The following is a 14,121-nucleotide window of genomic DNA, read 5'->3' as shown; positions in this document are numbered from 1 at the left end:
ATGCCTACGAAGACTCCATCCTCAGCTCGAAGATTGACTGATGCCAATTTTAAGTGGCAAAGTTGATAGCAACTGATCATGGGACCATGATACAGAAAAATAACTCCCACCTACAACTCTGTAGGCTTCCCCGTGACAATACGGTTGGGATCTGCCTTGAAATTAAGCTGGCAGCCACTGAACCAGACTCTCCAAAGACGTCCATGGTAGAGACCACATTCTGGGCTTCCCAGCTCAAAGAAACCAGAGAGTAACCGGTTCAAGCCGGAAATCCAGTGGAGGGGGGGGGGGGTCAGTCCTTCCAGGTAGCCTTACGGCCAGGGTTTGCCTCTGTCAATTCCCAGCCTGCGCACCCAGAGAAGAGGAACGTGTGTGTGTGTGTGTGTGTGTTTATTCTCCAAGAAGATCGGATAGGCAGAGCCCAAGTCCTTGTACCTTTTAATACGACTGGACATTAATCAACCTTCCATTTGAAAAGTTTCTCGGAAGGACACTGTTCCGTCGTTTAACGGAGATAGAGCGATGGTCTCCAAGGAGACTCCGTGTCTGAGGGCTGGGGCACAGGGGGTACTAAATAGTCAGAGCAGAGACAGCAGAGGTGAGAGCCCCTCCCTGAGAGACGCGGTGGGGACAGCACAAGACCCCGTTGGACAGGCCCTCAAAGCTCTTTAGTCTACCAGAAGGCCCAAATCGTCCTCCATCTCATTTCCTTCTACAAACATACACAGCCCACGTAGGACAATATGATCCCTGCAAAGCAATAAGCCGAGGACCCTGCCTTCCCAGGGAAAGGATATTATAAAGACATACTGTGCACAGGCAGAAGGTATGTCAAGCATCCGCAGTGGTAAATAGTTAAAAACCTCAGACTTGTGGCTGCTGGGCCTGCAGGCAGAAAACCATGCGAGTGGCCACAGTCGGTGACACCACAGCCCGTCCCAGGAGCTGAGCAAAGGCGGGCCCCCAGTACCCTGGCTCACCCCACGCTGGGGCATTGCTGGGTTAGGAGGCGCTGGCCCTGGGGCCCAGTGCACAGCGGTTCCCATACGAGCTGCACACATGCCTTACTGAGCTGCTGGTTCACACCCACCTTTCCTGTGTGCAGTCTGGGTTTTAGTCACAGTCCTAATAATAGTGAGGGATATATAGGGTCATAAACATAGCTAGTGCAAGAGCAGAGTGAAATCTAAAATGAGCTAAGGGGGAGCAGGCATTTGGCCCACATCAGACAGAGTAGCTGAGTTGGATTCCTGGCTCCAGCTCTTGACCCCAGTACCTTGCTAATGTGCACCCTGGGAGCTAGCTCAAGTGGCCGTGTTCCTGCCACCCACGTGGGAGGCCTGCACTAGTTTCCGCTTCTTGGCTTCTTCTCTAGCCTAGTCCTGACCACTGCGGGCATCTGGCGAGTGCCACACTGGATAGGAGCACGCTCCACGCCCCCCTCTCTTGGTACTGCTCCCACCCCTATAAAAATTTTGAGAAAAAAAAAAAAAGAACACAAGAGGAACTAACTTCACAAAGTCTGATCAGAGTAGTGGCTTCCTGGGGAATCATTAGTGAGCAGCACAAGCTCCCGGGCGCCCTTGGCTTACCATGACCACTCCTCCAGACTGCTCCGCGGTGCACATGCTCATGATGGGTGCCATGCCGATGGTGGTCCCCTGGAAATAAACCCCACTAGGAAACAAAAGAAAGGGCTCTCTTTAGTCTAACATAGAATGGAGGCATTTTCTAGTGTCTGCAATTCTGTAGGATATGCAAAAACGGAAACAGCAGTATGAGAGCACGTGTGCGTGTGATTGTCATCTTTTCTCCTTCAATTGTACTTCTCCCGTCGTGTCACAGGCCCATGTCCTTGTGGAGCTTTGTTGTGCAGGCGGCATCACCATGGGTTGTATTCGCCAGCTGCGTCCTGTTTCCCCACAGAGCGAGGGCACCTGCTGATCGCTGAACGCTATCAGACTCTGTAATAAAGGGGGGCATTCGATGGTTTCCCAGGTTTTCTGTTGTAGCTGGGGTTTGCTTGCCTGTGTGACCCATTACAGTTCTGCCAGAAACCTAAACTCTTAGCAAATGTCTGGCTAATACAGCTTGCAAAATTGAAATTGGCAGAAAAATTATTGATCCCTGGAGCCAGTGTAGAATCAGTAAACACCCACAACGCCACAGCACCCAGGGAGGAAGCTTCCAGAAGGGGACCTTGTGGCTGTGGTGCAGGCCTTCTATCTGGGATCATAACCTGGGCACGCATTAAAAGACTCCAGAGGCCTGTTTGGTGCAAGTGCTCTTAATTCCAACTCATGCATTAAAAATGTAACACTGTGGCCTGCGCCGTGGCTCACTAGGCTAATCCTCTGCCTGTGGTCCTGGCACCCCGGGTTCTAGTACCAGTTGCTCCTCTTCCAGTCCAGCTCTCTGCTGTGGCCCAGGAGTGCAGTGGAGGATGGCCCAGGTCCTTGGGCCATGCACCCACATGGGAGACCAGGCGTGCTGGCCGCTACGTGTCGGCCATGGCAGCGGCCACTTCGGGGGTGAACCAACGGAAAAAGGAAGTTCTTTCTCTCTGTCTCTCTCTCTCTCTCACTGTCTAACTTTGCCTGTCCAAAAAAAAAAAAAAAAAAATGTAACACTCTATCTGTTGAACTCCCTTTAAGGGACTAAAGTGACTTACTCATCCTATCTTGACCATGCAATGAACACATAATGCTTATATCCTTTGAAAAGCTAGATAGTAGCCATGGCCAACTGAACAGAGTTAGTAAGTATATATAAAACCCCTTCCTCTCTCCCTCCCTCCCCTCCTTCACATCCATCCATCCACCTGTCCATCCATCCATCCGCCTGTCCATCCATCTGTTCTATTATAATCATCCCTTGGTAGCCATGAAAGATTGGCTCTAGGAGCCCATCCAAATACCGAAATCTGTGGGTGGCCAAGTCCCTTGTGTAAGATGGCATTGCACTTGCACAGAACCTATGCATATCTTCCCATGCCCTTGAAGTCATCTTTGGGTTATAACACCTAACACGATGGATATGCTATCTAAAAAGCTATCGTACTATATTGCTTAGGGAATAATGAGAAGAAAAAAGTCTGTAGGAATGAGCACTGTGGCACAGGGGGCTAACCTGATGCTTGGGACAGCTGCACCCTGTATCGAAGTGACCAGTTTGAGACCTGGCCACTGTGCTCTCTGGTCCAGCTTCCTGTAAACATGTGGGCGACCTGGATGGAGTTTCTGGTTCCTGGCTTTGGGTTGGCCTTGCCCTTGCTGTATTGGGCTTTTGGGTAGAGGATGGAAGATCTTTCTCTCTCTGTCACTCTCCCTTTCAAAGAAAATCAATAGATCTTTATTTTTTTTTAAAGCCTGTACATGTTCAGTATCGGCACATTTTTTCTTCTGAGTATTTTCAGGCCAAGCTTGGTTGAAGCTATGGATGGAGGACCCTTTACCCCAGGGTCAAGTGCATCCTCACATTCACAGCAGTGATGTCAGCCTCTCTCCCTGCAGTGCAGGGATAAATCACACACGCACGTAAGATGCTAATGTACTTCCAGATGTTCAAGTTGGATAAACTCCATTTGGGAAAAAAACAAAAGAAAACAAAACACTATGGCTCAAAATGCATGAATCCACGGCAAGTAGCTCAGGACTGATCAATGCATAAACAATGAAGCAACCAGCAGAACTGGCTTCCACTCCCACGGACGTTCCACAGGGCAGGTCTGGTCTGCCCGAGAGAAGCAGCTCTGTCTCCAAGGCTTGCATTTCAGTGAAAGAAGCCACACGCAAACAAAAGAAAAATGGCATCAACGGTCTAATGATTTACATAAAAATCTGTGACTTCTGTAAATATCTGTTTCACACCGATTTAATTATTATAAGACGTTCTCTTTTTAATAGGCTTATCTTTTAATTAGAGCTTCCATAACTTTTCCCCCATTTTACTTAAAAGGGAGAGAGAGAGAGAGAACTCTTCCAGTTGCTGGGTTCATTCCTCAAATTCCTGCAACAGCCAGGGTTGGACCAGGCTGAACCCCAAAGCCCAGAATCCAGACGAGGTCTCCCGCACGGGTGCCAGGTTCCCAAACACTTGAGCCAACATCAGCTTCCTCCTCAGTGTGTGCATCAGTGGGAAGCCACATGGGCAGAGGATGCAGAACTCAAACAGGCGTCCGGATGCAGAACGGCACTGACCCAAGCAGTATCTTACCGGCTGTGCCAGCGTTTTCTTTTAAACAGAACGGTATCTGTACTGTCTTACCAACGTGCTGTATGTTCGAGCTACTTCCCCTCTTCCTGTTGTCTTCACGACACTGTGAAATTTTCACTTTTTTGCTATCTTCTCCCAGCAGACCGGAGTCTCCTGAGAGCAAGGAGGTTTACAATGTTGGTTCCTAACAGGTGCTCAACACACACTGACTTAAAGAAGGAGCACAAAGTCAGCGCGTTGTTCTGGACTGATCTAGAACACCAAAGAGTAGCACCTGAAATAGGAAGAGGCACAGAGAGCTTTCTTCCCCAAGCATCTGACGCTGTTCAGCCAAATGTCTGTCTTCGTACATTGTGTGAACAGTGTTTTTCATTAATGAAGGGAAATGGGACTTTAGAAAAAAGCCTACTCGGGATGACTTCATATGAAGACTAACACCAGAAGACTCGGCAGGCCGGGAGAGCCCAGGTGAGGGAAGGAGGCGAGACTTCTTAGAGGGTGGGTTTCCTGACAGATCTGCCCGTGTAGGAGGGTGTCTGCCTCACTGTTGGACTGAGAAGGCCCCTGGGACAGCCGGGTGCTCAGCAGCAGGGGGTACGGGGGGGGGGGCTGTGCAGGTAGAGCTGACCGGGGAGGGGCGGGGGCTGACACCAGTCCTTCAGGCATGGGCAGGGGCGGGACGCCCACCTGATGAGCTGTGCGTTGTCGTGGGATTTGCGAGGCAAAAGCTTCATCTTCCTCCAGTCCAGGAACTCGTGCAGGCTGGCGAAGGGGTCCTGACTTATGGGGCACTTGTCGATGTCGTTCCACACCTCCACGCCCACCAGCACGATCCGGATGTTCAGCGGCCTGTAAAACTGAGGGGGAGACACGGCCCAGGGAGGCGCGCTGACCAGGACTTGAAACAAAAACCAGAACAGAGTCGCGGTGTCTGGGTGAGAAAGTGGACTCTGGGCCCCTTGGTTTCTGCGGCCGTAGAATTCAATATTTGCAGTGCTGAGGCACAGGGCTGTGCTAGCCGGCTTCTCCACTGGTGACCCATCCGATGCTAACACTGTTAGCCTTTTTATTGTCTGCCTGGATTGGTATGCCAGCACACATTTCAAATGATTTATCGGTGATCTAAAACGTGCATATCAACGTCTGTTACAGCTAAAGACTGCGGCTACTATCCACCGCAGGACAAACAATGAGTGAATTAGGATCTTTCAGACGCTGCTGCCAAAGACAATAATTTGTTCATTTGAGGCAAAACGCTCTGCCCATGAGTTACTGAAAACGAATCCGTATTAATTTTTGAGCAAAGGCTCAGCCTTGGCTGCCACTCTGAGATTCTGTCACCTACAATCACCCTGGAAGGTTTTAATTAAATGAGCAGGTGTCTAGCTGTGAGAACAATAAAGAACAATGACATTGCCTCCTTCAGCAACTGTCATGGCGACGCTCTTACCCGCCCCCCCTCAGCAGCCAGCGCACCGGGCCTGTGCTGGGGAGACCTCTTCAACCCCGCTCCTGCATGGGGGCGTGATGTGAAGCTCCAGGCATGCCCACCACCCACGCAGGTCATCTCATTCCCCTGCTGTCTCTCTCCCTTGTGTGTCCCTGGCTCCCACCTACAGCCTATTCTGCCCAGGGGACAGTTCTGACTCCCAGGAGCCTCGGGGGCAGGCTGAGTGGTCTCCGTGCCGCTGCCCCCACAAGCACCCTGTAGTCAGGAAGGTGACTGGGTACATGCAGTGGAGGAGCCGAGGACCTGGGGACATCCGGCTGTAAGATGCTGCAATGCCCGCGATGTGCGAGGCAGCATGCCGTGAAAAGTCTCCATCCACGAGAACCCAGACACCAAGGTGAGAACCACAGCCGGTGAGCAACCAAGACCAAACTCCAGATGTGAGCAGGTCTACTCTTGGTTGCTGGTAGCATCTGGCCATTGAGTAACAAAAACTAGAGAGGCTCTTCCTTTGAGAGTTCAGCACCATTCCAACGTGGTAAGCCAAAGCGCATGACATTCCCCCAACGCGAACGTCTGAGCTAGGATTCTAACCCACGCCAGGCGTGTTCATCTTCCCCTTGCTGGCCCCACAGTCACAAGGCGAGCACTGGGCTGGCAAAAGAGCTGATGGCTGCAAGCTGCCTCGCAGCACGGTCGGACTTGGTATCAGACAATTACAGCCGTGACCTTGCTAAGTTACTCAGAACATTTCATGACCAAAATGCTGCTCCACTGTTTGCTTCTGATCCAGAGCTGCTTGCCCTGTGGTTTCCACTTCAAGTTTGCAGCCACATTAAGTCCCTGGACTGCTCTGCGCCTCTCCACGCGCATGTCTGGCTGCAGCCTGGGGGAGGTGACGTCGTCAGCTGCACCATGGACAGAGGTGACAGGGGTGACACGCAGGGCCCCTCTGCCCATGTCAACACCAGCCTGCTGAGAGGTGGCCTCAGCGTCAGATCCCCTGCGTGGGCTTCAGGGCTTCACCGTGAAGGGACACAAGGTTTGCCACCCAGGAGCGCTGTTTGGAAGCAGGAACTCGGGTCTGCATGGGACCAGCCTGCCTGCTCACTTATCACCCAGCTTTTCATAATAAGGCCAGGCTCTCTAACCACAACCTCACAACAGACTTCACACCTAGAACGTAACATACAACCCCCCCTCTCCAAAAGGAGTGCCACCGATAACTGTGACATGTGCTGAGCTCATCTCAAGTCATCAGCCACCACCCCTCCACTGCCTGCTCCGAATGCCCTGGCGACCGACGGGTCCCTTTTGGTTTGTCCTAATAGCACTGCTATGTCCTGGGCATGGTGCTAAGGGGCTCCTACGCCGTTGCTCAGCCCTCCAAACAACTCTATGAGTTTAGAATTATTCCTAGTCTCATTTTACTGTCAAAGGCAGTGAGGCTTGGAGAGCCTCGTTACGTACTCCAGGCCACAACAGCATGGCTGCGTCTGGGCACAGGCACGCTGATTTAGTGATGGTACCACTCCCGGGCCAGAGCTGAGCCTCTCCCACAAGGACCGACTGTGACCCCCGGGCCTGGAGAGAAGCACCCGGTCCTGTGCAGGACCCAGAGAGCGTGGCAGCTGCCTTCCTGGCTTAGGAGTCCCGGCCTGGGTGTGGACACAGCTGCAGGCCCAGCCGAATGAATCCCCCTATTTCTGTAAGCAACCCGTATTTTCACAGCTCCTGCCCGGGGTTGGGCTTGGCACAGCAGGGGATCAAAGGTTGGGGGCCTTTGTCTTTGCTCTTGCCCTGCAGGTCACCAGGATACCTCCGCATCACTCCAGGGAATTCTGACCCAAGCAATGGCTCACACAGGGAGTCCAGGAAATACTGCCCTGGAGGGATGCAGGAAGATTTTCTGGAAGACCTGGATCTGAAATGAGGGGGTGGAATCCCCTGGGGTCCGGAGAGGAAAGTGCCTCCTTCAGGCAACTGGCTGGGGGAGGAGAGAAAGGAGATGGAACGGGGTGGACACACCCAGGGGAGGACAGGAGATGGACATGCGGGTGGGCACACCCAGGGGAGGACAGGAGATGGACATGCGGGTGGGCACACCCAGGGGAGGATGGGAGATGGACGTGGGGGTGGGCACACCCAGGGGAGGACAGGAGATGGACACGGGGTGGACACACCCAGGGGAGGACAGGAGATGGACACGGGGGTGGACACACCCAGGGGAGGATGGGAGATGGACGTGGGGGTGGACACACCCAGGGGAGGACAGGAGACAGACACGGGGGTGGACACACCCAGGGGAGGACGGGAGACAGACACGGGGGTGGACATACCCAGGGGAGGATGGGAGACATACACGGGGATAGACACACCCAGGGGAGGACAGGAGATGGACACGGGGGTGGACACACCCAGGGGAGGACAGGAGATGGACACGGGGGTGGACACACCCAGGGAGATTAGTGCCCAGGAGATGAGTGCTGTTAGAAGGATGTCAGCTGGGTTCAACTTGCAGGAATCGATAGCCGGTGCTGGGTTCCTTTTATTATTTAGTTAGCTCTTTATCTGAGAGGCAGAGATACAGACTGAGACACAGAGGAGAGACAGCGCCCATCTACCAGTCCACTCCCAAATGCCTGCAACAGCCAGGGCTGGCCCGGGCGGACGCCAGGAGCCGAGAGCGCAATCCAAGTCTCCTCCGAGTGTGGCAGCGACCCAACCCCTGCAGCCATGGCTGCTGCTCTCCAGTGTCTGCGTGAGTAGAAGTGAAGTCGGGAGCTGCAGCCAGGCTTCAAAACCAGGTACACAGCTGGGGACGAGGGCATCCTAGCCGATGGGGCCAAGGCCCACCCAGGGCTAGGTGTTTATGAGCCAGGACGGACTGGAGCGAAAGCTTAGAGGTGGAGCTCCTGCAACCTCCACCTTCATGGGCACACGCTCTGCGGCTCCTGGGGGAATTGAACCAAGACTTGGGAAAGCATCTCTGAATTTGGCCGAGTGTCAGACACGCGTTCCCGGTTCTGCTTGTGGGGGAGGCGGGGGCTTTCCTGAACATTTCAGAGCGTCCCCTTCGTCACTAATCCCTTCTCTGTCTTCTACACGAGGAGGTTCTTCCTCTTCAAGTCAGCACAGCCAAGTGCTTATTAATTCAGAATGGCCCAGGAGAGCCAAGATGTCAGCAAATGAGGACACGGCCACCAGGACAGTCACTGTTCTGGCCTGAGACGCTCCCACGGGTGGAATTGCAAAACTGCGATTTGGAACACTTAAGAGAGCCAAGGGTCACTGGTCATCAGACATGGCAGGCATCCCCACCAGGGTCTTGGGGGTCTGCTGGGGGCTGACAGAGTCGTCCAGGCTGGATGTGTCAGAAACATGAGAATAGCCACTCTGGAAACGTCACGGAGCCCACCAGCACTTGTCTACCGCACGGCATTCTTTAATTACCAGTGTAAGTTATTAATAAACCCCCAGTTGCTCGTTTTTGGTTTTGCAAACTGAAGCAAGGGATGACCCAGTATAACACGTAAATAAACGATCGCAGAGAGACAATAGCAAATGGTGTTTCAGGGGCCGGCGCTGTGACATAGTGGGTTAAGCCTCTTCCTGCAGTGCCTGCATCCCATAGGGGCACTGGTCCGAGTCCCGGCTGCTCCAGTTCCAATCCAGCTCCTTGCTATGGCCTGGGAAAGCAACAGAAGATGGGCCAAGTCCCTGGGCCCCTGCACCCATGTGGGAGACCTGGATGAAGCTCCTGGCTCCTGGCTTTAACGTGGCCCAGCCCTAGCCATTGCGGCCATTTGGGGAATGAACCAGCAGATGGAAGATCTCTCTCTCTCTCTCTCTCTCTCTCTCTGTAACTCTGCCTTTCAAATAAAATAAATAAATCTTTTTAGAAAAATGGTGTTTCAGCCATTTCCAGTCTGAGTTTAATAAAGTTTGCTGTCCCTTTTACTTCTGGGACCTGAGACGAACTTGCATTCTCTACTTTGGTGCTGTTGGAGGATAGGCAGAGACCTGCCGGGCAACTGACCCCCTGGCCCACCGGGCAGCCAAGGCTCTAGCACCCAAATCTCCCCGTGTCTCTCTCAGCCAGGGTGTCTCCGTCCCGCCTTACACTGGAATCACAAGAAGGCCCTGGAACCTCCTGTGCCCAGGCCCCCCCAGGCCAATCGAATCAGAATCCCTGGGCTGGGTTGGCATTGAGGCGCAGTGAGCTAAGCCGTCGCCTGCAGCCCTGGCATCTGCTTCCAATCCAGATCCTGTGCCTGGGAGAGCAGCGGACAGTGGCCAAGTGCCCGGGCCTCTGCCACTCACATGGGAGCCCAGATGGAGCTCCAGGCTCCTGCCTTCGGTCTGGACCAGCCCCAATGTGGAAAGAACCAGTGGACGGAAGGTATCTCTCTTTCTCTCACTCTCCCCTTCAGATACATAAATAATACCTTTAAAAAAAAATCCCTCGGCAGAGACTTGAGGATTGGTTTTAAAAATCATCATTTAAATCACTGGTGGGGAACCATTTTTCCTGCCAAGGGTCGTTTGGATATTTATGACATCATCTGTGGACCATACAAAATTATCAACTTAAAAATTAGCCTGCTGTGGATTTACTGAATTTCAGGTCTCGCCTGCTGGGCCGTGCCAGATGATTTCACAGGCCATGTATGGCCCACGGGCCAGATGTTCCCATCCCTGATGTAAGCAAACAAACAAGCAAAGACCCCAGGGGATTCTGATGCCTGGGCGGAGATGCACCTCTCACTCCGCCATCACCCTTGATCCGCCCCAGGCCCGCCCTTCACCTGCCTGTTCCAGGAGAACTGGCCCTGTGCCCGCAGTCTTCTGTGTCCACTTGACTTGGGGACATGGCTTAATTTGCTGGAAATGCTTCAGCGAGCAAGGCGTGCCTGGGGAATGGCGTCCAGGGTACCGGGGGGCCATCTGTGTTCTTCCGACTTCCACAGAGTTCCAGGCAGCCAGAGCCTCTCCCTGAGTGCCAAGCCCTGATCTACGCCTGCTCAGAGTGCCTGGTGGAACTCCTCCTACTCCAGGTCCTTCGGGGTGGGAGGCAGCATCCTCCAGCCACCCCGCAGCATGAACTTCACGGCCGTTTGGACTTTCACTGTCTCTCATCCTCTGCTTCTGTCTGGCACAGGGTCCTGGACTCACAGCAGGTGAGCAGATCCGGGACAAGGGCTCCAGTGGGGTCAGAAGACTCATTTCTGGTTCTGACCTCGCAAACGCAGCTCCTCCTGCTATATACGGGAAAAACCCCACCTACGCGAGCTCTCACAGCCTCGCTTACAGTACCTGCTAACAACACTTCTCAGTGGCCCTGTCCCTTTAAATGCCTCTAAATTCTCATCTTTCCCACATCCCCACTCCTGCCTCCCTGGGTCCGGCTCTCCCATTTCTCTGTGGCAGGCGCCTAGCAGCCCCACTTGTCTTTGCTTGCCCCATCGTCCGCGCAAGCTGCAGGGATGTCTCTGAGGAGTCCTGAGCGTCCCTGCCCTGCTTAGAAACCATTCACCTGGCTCTCCAGCGACTGCTCAGCAGAACCAAGATGCCCCTGGAGGGCACGGGGGCCCTGGGCAGTCGGGATCCCCTGCAGCCTCATCGCCCCCTGCCCTCCCTGCACGTGCGTGTACTCACCCACAAACATGAACATGTGCACACGCAGAGGAACACACATGCACTGACTGCACCAATGCACTGGCAGTACACACAGACACGTGTGCATGTGTTCATGCGAGGATATGAGGATGTGCGCACACACACAGGAACACACATGTAGCACACGTGTGCATGCACACGGACATGTGTATGTGCACACGATCACAATGCACTGGACACACGTCCATGCATTCAACCATGAACACGAGCATGTGTGAACACACGCACAGGAATAAACATACAGTGCACATACATACGTGTGTATGTATTCACACATGAACACAAGCATGTGTAACACATATACAAATACACATGCAGTCATGTGTTTTATGTCCACATTTAGGAACATACATGTATGCAGGTGGACACACACATACACACACACACACACACTCTCCCTTCTGTCATAAGAAGCTACTGGCTACATCCGGGTTTGTGGGGAGTGAGCCAAGGCCTCTCCTGCTCTCTGCTGGTGAGACTGCACTCACCTTCCAGGGCTCCCTCCCTGCAAAGCCTCCCTGACCCCAGGAAGGAGTAAGGGGTCCTCCCCTGCTTCCCCACAGCCCCCCGTTCAGAGCACTGATCTAGTTCCTGTTCCCCCAGACTCTCCCGAGTGCTTCGTGTGCCTGTTCCCCTCGGAAGGGAGGGACCATGACGGCTTCATCCTGAATTCTGGGTGTGCACTGCTGGGACAGTGCAGAAGGCCCGGGAAACCGGAGGTGAATTTGCCTTCATTTTTCTGTATACATAGAAAACTCTACTGGGCTACCACAGGATTGCTGGAAACACGGCTCCAGCACAGCTCCCTCGCAAACACGCTGTGCACAACGTGACCACTTCAGAGGTCCCTGCTGTAAAGGGCCCAGCAAGGACCAGGTCCTTTATTCTTCTTACCCTGTTCTCCTGCCCCTATTCCCTCCCCAGGAGGAGGCCCAGTGCTGCTGCAAAGCTGTGGTGGCTCTGGGACAGTGGTGGCCAGCCACACCGCACCTGAGAGTTACAAGGGAGCTCTGAACAAGCTGATCACCGACTCCACCCACCGACGTGGCACTGAGAGCTCCCCTGGCACCCTGAGGGGGCTCTGTGGAGTCCAGTGTCCCCTCAGTCAGGAACTCTGTTCAGAAGGGAGCCGGGAGCAAGCAGCGTCCCCAAGGCCACCGCGGTCCAGAAGCTGCCCTGGACCAGGGAATCACAAGCTCAGAGGACAGCCGGCCCTGAGTTCCAATCCAGCACCCAGAGGTCTCCCTGCTGTCAGTGAGGTGTGCCTCTTCCTCCCGACCTCACCTCCCAACATTCACCTGATTTGAGTGATTTCATTGCTCCAAAAAGAGCTTACCTTGTCAACGTGGTTAGCGATCTCTATTAATCGCTGCTTAACTTTCTCCAGATCTTTTCCTTGTCTCTGAAACTTAACAATTTCAAATGTCAGCATTAATAATGACAAGAACATCAATCAAACCTCAACATCCCAGCTGCAGGAAACGTGCGGTCTGGGGCTCTTACAGAATCACCAGGGACACCCACGCCGTGGTTCACTGTGAAGTGAGTGTGCAGCCAGCAGGGCGCTCTCCCCGCCTGGGGACTCCAGCAACTTCGCCCACGCCAAGGACTCCAAGGGAGCAACGGGTGTGCTTCTCCCAGCCTCGTCCATGGCGGAGGCGGGGACACGTTTTGGCAAAGAGAAAACGGGCCAGAGGGAAGTCCAAAGCCGTTTCTCATATCATCAACTTGACTTTAACTTCGGAGACATTTTCTTTATACTTGTTTTTAAGAATCAAATAGCCAAAGGAACACAAGTCCATGGCAACGTGTCAAAGAGCCCGGAGGAGAATGGATAAATGTTACTAAATTCCCCATCGTCTCCTCTGAGCGCAACTTCCAGAATGGGAATAGGTTTTGGAGAAATTACCAAGCCTATTGCATTCACGGGTATTGAACAAATCTACAAAAGGATGTTTCTTAATTCACAATATGTCAATGAAGCACTGACTACATACAGAGAAGATAATCTTTTAAAAAAGAATTCCAAATTATTTGAAAGAAAAAAAATAGAACTAACATGGTAACAGGCCCCACCACAGAGGGGAGGGTTGTTTTTGTGTCTATAGTTTTTCTTTTTCATTCACTTTCTTTGGTTTAAGACGTAGTAAACATTTAAAAAGCTGAACGCTCCCCCAAACGTTTTGGCATAAAATCTGGAGCCACGCCCACAGTTCCCGGAGGTGAGCTCCTGTTTGGAGAGCAAAGCTACAGAGCAACACTGGCTTTTTTTTTTTCCCTCCTTCTGAAGAATTTGCTTTCCTTTCACAATAATAGACAACATTTTGACATTTTCTGTCTTATAAAATCAGAAAGCCACTCTCCGTGAGTTCTCCCCAGCGCTTTTAAGAGCACATAGAAGCCGAGGCTCATTAAAGCAAGCTAAACATCCCCACCCCCACTTTTCTAGAAAAGCCACTCCACTGCGAAACTCCAAAGCTCTTACCTCTCGGTTGTCTGCCACAATGACCAGCTCCACGTACTTGGTCGTCCTGAGCGTCTCTCTTTTATGCTGCCGAAAGTAAACATGAGCTTAACTCCTGTCTGGGCCTTCCAGAGCCCTGTCACCAAGTGTCAATCCCGCCTCGTGAGGCCGAGCGTCTGTCCCCGGCGGCCCAGGGGCTGCTGGGCCTCCCTTCCATCTGGAAGTTGGCCCCTGACCCCAGTAATTCCTTTGTGAGGCCCCCTCCTCACGAGTGCCCCATTTCCATTGCCAGTGGGAAATCCCGGAGGAGCTT

General features: G+C 53.0%; 1 protein-coding gene across 1 annotated transcript in view; it reads right to left on the bottom strand.

Moving 5' to 3' along the window:
* The window catches only part of ADAM12 (ADAM metallopeptidase domain 12), a 319,392-nt gene that overhangs the window by 71,081 nt on the left and 234,190 nt on the right, over positions 1–14,121 (bottom strand). The window contains exons 7-10 of the mRNA XM_062215166.1: positions 13,830–13,895; positions 12,681–12,752; positions 4,903–5,072; positions 1,593–1,677 (exon numbers count right to left, since the gene is read on the bottom strand). Coding sequence (XP_062071150.1) covers positions 1,593–1,677; positions 4,903–5,072; positions 12,681–12,752; positions 13,830–13,895 — 393 coding nt within the window. The remainder of the gene's footprint in view (positions 1–1,592; positions 1,678–4,902; positions 5,073–12,680; positions 12,753–13,829; positions 13,896–14,121) is intronic.

Source organism: Lepus europaeus, chromosome 17 (genome assembly GCF_033115175.1).
Source record: "Lepus europaeus isolate LE1 chromosome 17, mLepTim1.pri, whole genome shotgun sequence".
Classification (NCBI taxonomy): Eukaryota; Metazoa; Chordata; class Mammalia; order Lagomorpha; family Leporidae; genus Lepus; species Lepus europaeus.
Note: the sequence above shows the minus strand (reverse complement) of the source record. Positions and strands in the feature narration are given on the sequence as shown.